At 43.4% G+C, this 13,100-nt stretch overlaps 1 protein-coding gene across 1 annotated transcript; it reads left to right on the top strand.

Moving 5' to 3' along the window:
- The first annotated feature begins 427 nt into the window (after window positions 1–427).
- LOC137261888 (uncharacterized) lies at window positions 428–10,845 on the top strand. Its single transcript, XM_067799693.1, has 7 exons — window positions 428–516; window positions 1,670–2,047; window positions 2,528–2,804; window positions 3,862–3,967; window positions 5,095–5,263; window positions 6,584–6,733; window positions 10,364–10,845. Exons 2-7 carry the CDS (start codon window positions 1,992–1,994, stop codon window positions 10,638–10,640), a joined length of 1,035 nt encoding a protein of 344 aa, XP_067655794.1. The 5' UTR covers window positions 428–516; window positions 1,670–1,991; the 3' UTR covers window positions 10,641–10,845.
- Window positions 10,846–13,100: the final 2,255 nt, after the last annotated feature.

Below are 13,100 nucleotides of genomic sequence, written 5' to 3' on the forward strand. Positions count from 1 at the left end.
CACGGGAGCGGGTGGTACAAATTATGATCAAGGGCTCTTAAATTCTTTGTCAGCAAAACAGAACATTTAGGCACACAGGTCCATATATCAAAATGTCTCACACGACTGAGCGTTTGATGAAATTAATATCTGCTATCAACATTAGTTAATTTTAATCTTTAAACCAATATTTCCCGCTGTGAAATACGATCAGGTGTTACCTCAGAAACATGATCTATGTCAAATCACTTTTTGCATTTTTCTCTTTATTGACCATCAGTGTGCTAAACTAATATTCATAAGTCAGTGTGATTGCCCACATTGACATCCTATCACCACAATACGTCACAGGGTAGAAATCCGTCATCATGAACGATAAGTGGGGATTACTGTGTATTGACCAGTATGATAAGGCGTGTATATATAGTTGTGTGTGCCCAGGACTTTTGCGACGGAGGATAAAGATGAGGATGAAGGGGACGGTGCTGATACTGCTGCTGGAGCACATCCTGCTCTTATGTCTGTGTGAAGCTTTACGTGAGTTGTGTGAGATAGTACGGCCCAGTGAGAGGCTGGGACTCGTTTCACAAAGCGCTCATAAGCCTAAAATCTCGCAATTTTCTCATAGCATTCCTTCTGCCTATGTTACAGTATAGGGGATACGATTGCCACGAGAAAACGTACGAGATCTTAGGCCTACGAGAGCTTTGTGCAACGGGCCGCTGGTTGATTCTTGCTTAACGACGCACTCAGTAATATTCAAGATTTATGGCGGCGGTCTGTAAATAATCGAGTCTGGACCAGACAATCCAGTGATCAACTACTTACGCATCGATGTACACAATTAGAGAGGGGTAACACCCGATCTCGTTACATGCCTCATACGACATGCATGGGTCGCTAAAGACCAGTTCTCACCTGGATCTTCATAGGCTGAGTGAGTCAGGTATTACGTACAGCTTTCAGTATCGTACATTGTTAACTGGGGACCTCTACTGCTCTGAAGCCGTCATTACCTCCTCGACCTACATTACCATAAGCAATACTGTGCTGAATCACTTATGCTGAAGGACTTATGGACGAGAACCTACAAAAAAGGTACACCGTTTTAACACAGAGCAGAGCTTCGACACTGGCTTGAGTGAGACCGACTAAATATGGCTACAGTGACACTGCAGCAGGATGATAGGCAACATACTTTGACCTCATCGACAGTTACAAAGGCGTCATAAGTCTATTTACCACTGACGACCTTTACCTTACCGTTCACTTCCAAAATAGTCGCTATAACCCTTCACAAACCGACAACCAATTGTGGTGTGTGTTGAAATTAAATAATTCAGCTGCCGTCTATATCCTCGGCAAGTATCGTCGAGGAAAAACGCACGGCTCAGACCTAACATACATATTATTACCTACTTGAGTTGTCAATCGAGACTTGATGAAGTGGGCACCTGATCGTAAATTTCCTAAGGGAAGTTGACCTATATTCCAAATTGTAGTTTCATAGGGAGAATAACGACATTGCTTGCTTTTGTATTACTGCATGGTCGTGAAATTAAAATATACATTTATAAAGCTAAACTCTTTTGGGCCATGGCCTGAAAATGGTAATGGATGCAAACTCAACTCAACCTTTATGGCAGCAGTACGATAATTATTACAAATACGCCGTTGCTATCTCAACCAGGTCCTGGTGAAAGAATCAGTCCGAGTCTATTGCAACAGCGGAAACAGGTTGGCAATCAGAAGAGCTGGCAAGGACAGCAGCAATTGCAGAATCCTTCCCGTCAAAGTCATGGTAAAGGAAGCCCTGGCTATGGCGCAGGAGGCGGAGGTCAAGGACACCTCCAAAGACCACAAAACCCAGGTCAAGGACACCTCCAAAGACCACAAAAACCAGATCAAGGACACCCCCAAAGACCTCCAAACCCCGGTCAAGGTAACCGACAATGTGGACACCACAAGTGCATCAACTTCCCTGGGCTGGTTTGTGACAGAGGCCAGGGCAAATGTTATTGTCCTCGGGGCAAAGTCGGAGATGGACGTGTCCAGTGCGCCGACCCAGGTAACTATTATACATGTCAATACCCACCATTGTGCATTTCTCTGTATATCAGACAGCAATCGCCCGGAGAGTTATCGTGTCACTTCGACCCCGATCACACGGAAAACCGTTAAAACAAGCTGCTTGTTGTTTTCATGCCTTGTGTTTGATATTTAAGGGATCAAACAAGTCGTGTCGGGGTAGCTTTGCTGTCTCATGGTGGCATATCCGTACAAATTGTTGACTCTGTAGTTGACCGGGCTCGAACTGGTGCAAAGGGCACACTGAGCGGCATAAACGCATGCACATATGCACACGCCTGAATACCTACATAAGTGTAATAATCTTGATAATGAGCGTAAAGTCCACTTCACTCCAGGGAGACCTTTTTGTAAGACTGTTCGGGAGCGTCAGTCAGATCTTAAATTATACTAATGTACACCCTTTGTTCCATGTTGTGTCTAAAGGTAACTAATCGAGAACGGTTTGTATTTTAAACAGCACGACTTGCCTCTGCACGATGTATGGCGATCCCCACGTGACCAACTTCAAAGGTGAAACGTTTACTCTTCCACTTCCGTGTAACCACGTGCTTGCGGATTTGACCACGCCCCCAAGCAGACGGAATATGCGAGGGTGCCGGGTGTTCATCACCGGGCGGGCCAAGTTCTCAGGCAGGCAAAATAATTCCGACATTTCCTATGAAAACCAAGTAGAAATCTCTGTGTCGACCCCATCTACAATCTTCACGACAACAATCAACGGAAAGGGTTTCAACGTGAGTATAAGCTACAGTTGAATATCGCCAAATATATTTACTTGATTTGGCTAGGTATTCTCTAAACGTTCGTAGCATTACGAACTCCTAAGCCCACTCTTAACAATCTGGCTACATTCAAGCTAATTCAAACTTAGGAATTCTTAGGACTACGAACGCATCAGCAAAAAGAGCCCGGTACCGGAAGATTGGTTCAACTGAAAGGTCGCTTAGCTTAAATCTGGCCCCCATCTCCAAGTCCACTTGTAATTACGTAGCTGTTGCTGAAGAACTGCATGTGGGCTGCTAACAATACTGAACTTGAAACCGAACGTGCACGTTACAAAGATGATCATTTGTTCAGCACGACATGAATCAGAATTTAAGGCACATTCCAGCGTATTTTTTCAAACGAAACTTTTTCAAACATTTAAACATCTACGGGAATCACCAGTACTGAAGATTTATTTCGATATGTAACGCCATTATTACTGCTCTGGTAATAGATTCTAATAAAATCAATTTTGAAAGGTTTTCTTCCTTATAACGCCAGACAGTCACGTCTCTCACCGGATACATCTTTACGATGCCATTGATAACGAGTTTAGATGTTTTCATCAATAGAGCTATTTTTAATAGGATAAGCACTGACCACGGCTGTATAGAGTAACCCTGGCATGTTCCTACGTTCCTCCGCAGCATACTCGAGAGTGATTGTAATTTTACCCCGCTCCTAGCAATATACCAGCAATATCACAGTTGGGGGACAACAGAAATTTGCTTCACATATTGCATCCATATGGGAAATCGAACCCGGGTCTTCGACGTGACGAGCGAACGCTCTAAGCACTAGGCTATCTCAACGTTTCCCGTGCCTTATGGATTTCACCGAAGTAGTAAATGCCTAGGTCCCGATCCGACAGGTCTTTGCTCAAACAACACCATTTACTTACGAATGGCGTAATGCTACAAGCACTGTGGATAGGGCCCATGGACTTCCATCGCACAAAGCTGAAACTCTGTGATGAATCAGAGCGCTTCATTTTCTCTGGACTCACTAACTCAGCAATTATTACAGGATCCCCATTTGACTCACCTGAGCACAGGTGGGAAGGGTAGCGCTGAGGAAGGTAGCAGCGAGGTCGACAACCGCCAGCGTCCCAACAATGGCAACAGAATACAACGTAAGTGTGGTTTTATTGTTTTCTCGCTCTAGGCAGTTGTCCCTCAATGTGACAGTGGTCTGTAAACAGTCTGACCTGAACAAGACGGAGTGAATGATTTTACACTGCAATATTGACAATATTCCAGCAATATTATGTCGTGAATGCCCATCGTTGTACCTATGTGGGGAGTCGAACCAGGTTTTTTCGGCCTGTCAAGCGAACGCTTCAGTCACATGTCTATACCACTAATGACGTAACTCATAAAGTGAACAGATGATGTTAGGTTCAGATGATGTGCTGTTTACCACTTCACTAACCTCGCCCTGTGGGCCATTTGTTTGCATCTGACCTCCGATAACATTTCACTATATGCCTAGAGTACACGGGAGTATTTACCTGTAGCAGTCGTGAAGGTCCGGGTTAGAATATTGATCTTCCGAAAAAAGTAGAAGTTATAGCAAGAATGTGTATGCTGCTTTTACAACAGTATTCTCACCGACAATCTAGCCGAGAATATCCGGGATAGAATAGGTCTTCAGAAACCCATTCTTGCCACAAATGCGACTATGCTTGTCGTAAGAGGCGACTAGCGGGATCGGGTGGTCAGGTTCGCTGACTTGGTTGACACATGTCATCGGTTTCGAATGTGCATATCGATGCCCATGCTGTTGATCACTGGATTGTCTGGTCCAGACTCGATTATTCACAGACCGCCCCCATAGAGCTGGAATATTGCTGAGTGCGGCGTAAAACCAAACTCTCTCACACAATTTTGCTAGTAGCTAGGGTCATCTTCTGACGAAGGGTAATAAATTAATGTCAAAGAATCCTCATATTTATTTGAAAACATTCTACATGTTTAGTTTGATCACATGATCAATCAGGTGACCTCAATTTCATTTTGTGGGGGGATCCGTTTGTTGAATGGCTTCACCTATCAGCTCACCCCAATGAAAATTCAGTCAGCTCGAACTGGAGTCGACGGTGTCGTCAGTGTCGTCGGTGCACGTGTCCTTGGAAACCACCATGCCAGTTTAGCAGAAAGTTAAACTGTCCGTTCCAACCTCATCTGTATATGCCTGATATATTTTGTTTTTCACTTCTGTTGTTTTATACTGTCTGTATTAAGGATTGTGTATTTACAGAAATCCAGCAGTACAAGGCAGTCGGAAGGCGCCGTCGAGGGGCACGTGACCTTCGTGTTAACACCCAGACTGACGAGGATGGGTTCAACCAAGTGACTATCCCCCTCTGCCAACTGAATGTGAAATACAGAGCCCATGACGGAGCCTTCTCTCTCCAGACGCCCGTAAAGTGAGATTAACATGTGCTTAATTTCGTTCCCCCTTTTAAAGTATCTTTAATAGATGCGATCATTATCTCATATGTCAAAACACCGCACAGCCCAAGAGAAAGTGCGTTGAAGAGAGTGAATTTATTTTTACACCCCACTCAGCAATATTCCAGCCATATGGCGGGGATCTGTAAATAATAGAGTCTGGACCAGACAATCCACTGATCAACAGCATGACCTTCATAGTCAGGCATAGTCGTGTTTTATGGCAAGCATGGATTGCTGAATGCCTATTCTACCCCGGACCTTCACGGGTAGGCGAGGAGAAAGTACTGAAATAATACTATGTACTATTCGACATTGCGGACAGGTTTCAATCTGAACTCTATTAGTGACTTGGAATGATTCAGTACGTTGTAATTTGACGCATTTTACTGACAACCAATCATTTCGGAATGTATTCCAAAGACCATGAACTCTTCATCTGTATGATATAAATGTAGTCCACAACTACTAATAATTAGTAACTTGCTTTAACACTGTTTACTTTCGCTTTAGAACTTTAGTTTTAGGAATGTCTTGTGAGGTCATGGATCGATTCGAGAACAATATTAAATACAGTTCGGAGTTAAATGGACCGAAAGGGAGCAGGTGATTATAAGATTAATTTTACTTGACTCAGCACTTATACGTATATCACTCTTCAGATTTAGCTTTGCGAGTGAATTATTGCAATCTCTAGTGTACCTGAATTACGACATGGTGAAGGATTCCGGAATTCGCTCTGCACCCTTGCGTTATTTGTAGTACCGTGGTCTTCAGACACAGGTTCGAATTGTGTCCAAGATTGCTCTACTCATGATCTTTGCTCTCTCCCTACCCGCCTGGAAATGAGGATTCCACCTCTTACTCTCGACACGACGGAATCTCATCCGTTGTGCGCTGAATTTAAATCACAGTAGTTTATGTACGACAGCTAATGCAGCTTCTAACGATTACCTTTGGTCAAAGGCACACGAAACTGTTTGCCGCTGACAAACATACAAACTTATTGTGGACTAATTTGTTATTCGAACCTACAGTCTCTGTAAGAAGAGATCCACCGTATCCTCGGGAATGACGTAATGCGTGCTGTTATTGGCTGCCAAGCTGCTTATACTAGTTCAACTATTTTGGGGGATTTGTAATGCAGTTTTGTTTGTTGAGTTGAGTCAGCAACAAGTACGTAGCATCTCTTAGTGTGTTGTATGACACGTCCGGTAAGCGAGACTCGGACTATCCGATCTCCAGATTGATGCAACCCACACAGATCATGTAACTGCTTCTGTCTGGCTCCGCAGGTCAACTGAAAGACGGGGTCTGTGTGGACGGTGTGGCGGGAAGTCAGGCCGAGGCAGCTCCTCGCTGACCCGACAGCAGTCACTACAACTGGTTCTAGCTTCGCTGTACGCACTGAGCCCAGTCGACCACACGGACGCTAACATATACCCGTAAGTGTTCTGTAGTTACTGTAAAATCAATTTGGGCATTCATAAAACATGAGGTGAAAGTGTTTCTATGCAGTAAACATTATTTCAACTTGCAGTTCTGCATGAGCTGGGTCGTGGCACGGAATTCAAACGTAAGGTCTCAATCAGAATACAAGTAAGACGTTGTTAGTTGTTGTTTATTCCTACTCAGAACTTTGGAGGCAACATGTGATATGTGAAATAGACTGCAGTTACTTATTACGATGACGACTCAAGTGAGTATCAGTGAGTTTAGTTTTACGCCGCACTCAGCAATATTCCAGCTGTATGGCGGCGGTCTGTATAAAATCGAGTTTAGACTAGACAATCCAGTGATCAGCAACATAAGCATCGATCTACGCGATTGGGAACCGATGACATGTGTCAACCAAGTCAATGAGCCTGACCACCCGATCCCGTTAATCGCCTCTTACGACACGCACAGTCGCCTTTCGTGGCAAACATGGGTTGCTGAAGGCCTATTCTACCCCGGGACCTTCACGGGTCTCGATGACTACTCAAGGCAGTGTGAAGGGTTTGTGGACCAACGTCAGTGGTTGATCTGACGTCAGAGCAAACGACGTTCCATTGGCCCTGGAGACGGTGGAGTAGCAAATAGGTTAAAGCGTTTGATTGCCACGATGAAGACCCAGGTTTGATTCTCTATATGGGTACAGCGCGTGACGACTATTTTAGGTGTGATATTACTGGAATACATGTAAAGGTGGCGTAAAAGTATACTCACTCACTCACTCACTCGCCCAACACATGCCCGATATGTGACACATTTGGCAACACAGTGGATTGGTAGGAATGGTTAAGTGTTTATTGAAGTCTACATTTACACTTGGAGTATCGGTATTCTCCTACAATACATGACGTGACATAATGTCCGAAAAGAACGAGAGTGAGTTTAGTTTTACGCCGCACTCAGCAATATTCCAGATATATGCGGAGGTCTGTAAATAATCGAGTCTGGTCACGACAATCCACTGCTCAACAGCATGAGCATCATAAATCTCTACTAGAAGGTGATATGTAGTGATCTACCCCATTCCGATCGATGAATGCAGAACGTCCGACGCCCGAAGTCAATAAACGCGGTCATCGCTGCTCTAAAGTTGACACCTTTACTCATCTCTAACGAGGATTAAGTCCAGTAATCTCAATTTAAGATGTTGTCTTGATCTTGTCAGGAGTGCGTATTGATGACGGGACGTACCACTGAACCTCCATATTCAAGGTTCATACCTGAAACTTGCAGTCTGAACCGTATGTCTCAGATGAACGGGAGAAAAATGATTATCTTGCCAACTTGATTATCTTGCCAACTTGATTATCTTGCCAACTTGATCGTACTCCTGGAATTTCAGAATGTGGTTGGTCGCTGCCGATCTTAAGACGCCGACATCAGAGTGCTTGTATCGCAGATGATGAACACCAAAACACATTGTAACAACATTTTCTCTTGCCATTTCAAACATTTCAAGGTCGTCTTTGCCATGTTTGGCTGTGAAAATCGTTTGTTTACCCACTTCCACGATTTCCCATGACTCAACGTGCACTGTGAATGTATGCTAATAATATTCAATGGACGGGGTTGTCATTGGTACTTACGACAACGTGCGTGTACACGTAATTACACTGCATGGATGTGAAACATTTTTTTATGGGAACTAGGATTTTTTCACCATTACATATCATATTTTCTGCCCCTAACATTGCGCAAGCATTTACCGTGAAAATCTGGGCAAACTGTGAACTACGTCTTTAGACTCGCGTGGTCAGGCTCGCTAACATGGTTGACCACATGTCACTATATCCCAATTACTTGGATCAATGCTCATGCTGTTGATCTATCCGATTATTAAGGGACTGCATCTGTACAACTGGAATATTGCTGAGTGTGGCGTTAAACAAACAACCATAAGCACTTATTGTATTTAGCACCAGGTACCAATTGTCCTTTGCATTCCTGAAATGACTTCGGCTGGAACATACCTGCTTTGATTTGATGTGACCTATGTAGGTCAGAAAGTCACAACAATACCTTCCTCAGCTTCGTTTACAGTATGGCACGTTCCTTCAATTATAACCTGATGTATATCGTGGTAGTGTTCACGAAGTGTATTTGATTGTATTGAAAACTATTGTTGTACTATCTACGCCATTATGTAGGGAGGTCGATGAAAGATGGACAATTGCCTGTCCAGGACATATGTTGCAGAGCTTTGTCTGAGTCACAGTCGAGGTCATTGCTCGACCCTTGCAATGACCTGCAAATGGACTCGCCCATCTATCTGCAATATGTGCAAGACACCACCCATAGCCCCCTGGTCAAAGAAATGCTGATCAATTATGTTCTGTTTCAGATACAGTTTGCTTGTACAATCTGCTAAAGCAACAATTGGTACAGCTGGTAAATAGTTGTTTATAAGAACCAAGATGTATGTAGAAATTACCAAGCTGACTAACATAATCTTTGAAGGGCATTGAGAAGTGGCGTGCATAAGAAAAGCACGATTTATGGATGTCGTTTCGGAGGGTATGTTTGTTTCACCATTGGGCGAATAATCTTGCTGTTCTTTTGACTAAAATGGTTCGTTTGTGCAAAGACTGAATGAAGTTGACGAACTTGAGTGATGACTGAAGTTAGGTGTCCGCCACCTTTAGCAATAAATAAGCTTGACACATTGTAACCATGTGGATAATCGAATCCGATCTCCGATTGGACTCTTTAACATATGGGCTACCCTACCATCCCAACTTGCTCGGGAATTTCAGGAGTCATAAATGATGAGACCTCACGCAGATTGTACCATCCTGATAATATTTCTGGGTATGTCAACAAGGCACATGTGATGATCCGGGTTAGAACTGGGAATCCTGTCACAAAGCACTATGGTGATCGTAAGTCACTAAGGTAACCTTAGTGCAATGTTAAAGATTGGGAGTTAAGGTTAACCTCAGTAAAAGATGCTTCGTGAAAGGACCCCCTGATCTTCAGAAACCATGCTTGTCTTACGAGCAAAGTCAGGTTTGCTGACTTGGTTGACACACGTCATCGTATCCCAATTGCGTAGATCGATGCTCATGCTGTTGATCACTGGTCAGAATCGATTATTTACGGACCAGCGAAATATAGCGGGAATACTATGGCGTTAAACAAACAAATTGATCCGTACTGTTGCAAGTGGTGTTACTGGTGTTTGTCAAACTTTAATGCAACGTTGCATCAGATCATTCGAAGTTTTTATTCAATTTTGCAATTTAAATACGTAATTATTTTGAAAATAACGATATGGTTGCTTCCCTTAGGGCTGAAAGTCTTATTGAAAGAAATGCTTGAGTGCAGTTTAAAATAGAGTCGTGTGAAATACTGCCTTTACGAACACCTCCATGGTGTGTTAGATGTTAAGTAATTAAAAGTTGAATTGCAGTTTGAAGAGTACCAGTACGATCAACGAAATAGTGAATTGCTCTGTGCCATTTGCTTGAGACGGAAACGTGTTTGTATAGGATGTGGATAAACCCTTGCAGATACAAACGATAAAATGAGGAATTTATTATGATCATCTCGGTAACAGAGATATTCACATATTCAATTTTCAGTTCCTGCACATCACTGACAGAAACCGTCGCCTCGTGCCCTCTCCAAAGAAAGCCACATGCAACAACATTCTGCGGTGAAATGCTTACCAACCCGGACGTCAATCACTGTCTCGCAGGAAAGGGCGGGAAAGAGCACGTGCAAGACGTGTTTGCCACGTGCTTCCGGTCCGTGTGCAGGAGACGCACACAATGCGGGAAGTACCTAGCGCTGTTCAGTGACTGTCTTCCAAAAGCTCGGGCGACTGAACTCGTCAAAGACAAGCTCTTCTGTAACTAAAGTCGCATTTGCCTCGAATGATTATCTTCTCTGTGACCATTACACAGTCGTTTATGTATTACTTTGTCTTGAACATTTCTTTATTTGTGAAATCAACTTGGTTCTGATTGTCCTATTTCCTATATACTTTATGTACACGAAGTGTATGTTCAATATTTGGTTCAGTGTAATGAAAAAAAAAAAAAGGGACTTTCAAAGCTTTTAACTGGGTTGTGACATTGTCATTTCTCAATCACCTAAAACTTTAGACCGTTTGTTATTCCTTCCGTGAAAACTTCGTCGTTAACCTCGGCGTGTCATCAATAGATGTGCATGTGCGTCGTCCTCCACTGTGAACTCGGGGACTGCCTGTCATTTGTGGGTGAGTGAGTGCATGAGTTTAGTTTTATGCCGTACTCAACAATATTCCAGCTATATGGCGACTGTCTGTAAATAATCGAGTCTGGACCAGACAATCCGGTGATCAACAGTATGAACATCGATCTGTGCAATTGTGAACCGATGCGCTGACCACCCGATCCAGTTAGTCGCCTCTTGCGGCAGGCAGAGTAGCGTTTTATAGCAAGTATGGGTTGCTGAAGGCCTATTCTACCCCGGATCTTCACGGGTCTGACTTTTGTGATTTTAGGGATGTTCCATGGTTAATGCATCCGCTCGTCACGCTGACGATTCAATTCCCACGTGGTTACAATGTGTGAAGCCGTGATATTGCTTGGATATTGCTTAAGCGGCGAAAAATTAAACTCTCGTTACAGCTCGTCACTCCTAAGACTCGAGTTGGATCCGCCAAATGCGGAAAATGTGTATGAAGTCCATTTCCCCGCTGTTATATTGCTGCTATATCTGTAAAACAAGCAAACACACAGTGTCAGACACGCGCGCGCGCGCACACACACACACACACACACACACACACACACACGTGCGAATGCATGGCACTAAGACACTTATTTTTACACACAGGGTCGGTTTTCGAAAATGCAGTATATTGACACAAACAGCGGATGAAAAAGCTGACATTCCTCCAAAGCGAGTCAACTGTAATTGTTTCGAACACATCTACAGACTCTGCCATTAGAAGCAATGGGCGTATGGGCATTTGTTAAAACAGGGTGTAAGCCTCCTAAACGAGAAATCTCTGCTAAAAGCCGAATCCATGGTACGAGTCCAGTCATGTCATATTGTGTCATATCTTCGCCAACACGTGCAAACGCAAGAGGATTACAAAAAGAACCATTGGTCCAGTCCAGCACTGAGACAGAGATCAGGATCCGGAGACCCTCGTCATTAGGGGATATGTGAAGATCGGTAGAAGACAAAATAAAACGGAACCATGTTGTTTTCCGTCCGCCTAGCCCCTACTGCAATGGTAGTGCCCTCTATGAACCATGTCTAGATTTTCTCGGGTTTCAGGGTTATCATCTGCATGAAAACGCACTAACGGGATCGAGTGGTCAGACGCTCTGACTTGGTTCACATATATGTCATCGGTTCCCAGTTGCGCAGATCGATGTCCATCCTGTTGATCACTGGATTGTCTGGTCCAGAATCGATTATTCACAGACCACTGTCATATAGCTGGAATATTGCTGAATGCGGCGTAAAACTAAACTCACTCACTCCGAATTCACCGGCAATCATTAACATATGGAAAAATACGTGGCACACTGCCCTGCTAAATAGTGCCCTACCACCACATGTACAAACCCACACACCCCACACACCCCACACACCCCACCCCGAATCTATTCTAAGATCCCTACAGATGAAAATATGAATATTTCCTTAGGCAGGGAAACATTTGTTTAAACTCACACACTCAGCTGGAGATTTTATGTCAGCTGGAACAATGCAGTTGACGACAGCCGACTCAGTAGTGTAGATCTGGTCAAAATTTGTCAATAGTTGACTGATGTTATATTGATGACGTTCATCAGCTGATGAACATAGTGATTCACAAGAACTACAGTGAGTTCATTAACTCTCTGCTCCACTGACAACGTAGTCATGCGACACTCCGAACTAGGGAAGTGAAGGACAGTTGGTTTGGCAGCATCCATGTAGGCAGGGGCACACCACACTGTTAGTATATATACTATATAGATATAAACTTCTGTGCGTGTATTCAATGTCTGATGGTGATTGTAGGTAACTTGACAATTCTCTCTGTAAGGTACGGATTATCCCGAGACCAGTTTGTATTGGTGACATACATTGTGTTGCCTATAATAATAATAATAATGGGAACGACCAACAATCCATATGAGACTGACTATGCATATATTCATTAACTATTCTCATAGGTTCACGCATATGTTGGATGTGTTGAACAAAATGGCTCTTCAGCAACTAATGTTAATTTATGCATGACATCGTATGCCATAGATGCTTTTAGTGCCATGTTACGTGTAACTCTTTTGTGTATCTCATCAGACATTGCTAAACCTAAGGTCTGTATAT

The sequence above is a fragment of the Haliotis asinina genome, chromosome 14, assembly GCF_037392515.1.
Source record: "Haliotis asinina isolate JCU_RB_2024 chromosome 14, JCU_Hal_asi_v2, whole genome shotgun sequence".
Taxonomy (NCBI): domain Eukaryota; kingdom Metazoa; phylum Mollusca; class Gastropoda; order Lepetellida; family Haliotidae; genus Haliotis; species Haliotis asinina.

What these genes read in the sequence shown, in the direction of transcription:
- LOC137261888 (XM_067799693.1), top strand. Translation starts at nt 1,992, where the DNA reads ATGTTATTGTCCTCGGGGCAAAGTCGGAGATGGACGTGTCCAGTGCGC. An exon ending in TGTCCAGTGCGCCGACCCAG is followed by an intron (nt 2,048 to 2,527) that starts GTAACTATTATA and finishes TATTTTAAACAG; the next exon opens with CACGACTTGCCTCTGCACGA. An exon ending in CAATGGCAACAGAATACAAC is followed by an intron (nt 3,968 to 5,094) that starts GTAAGTGTGGTT and finishes GTGTATTTACAG; the next exon opens with AAATCCAGCAGTACAAGGCA.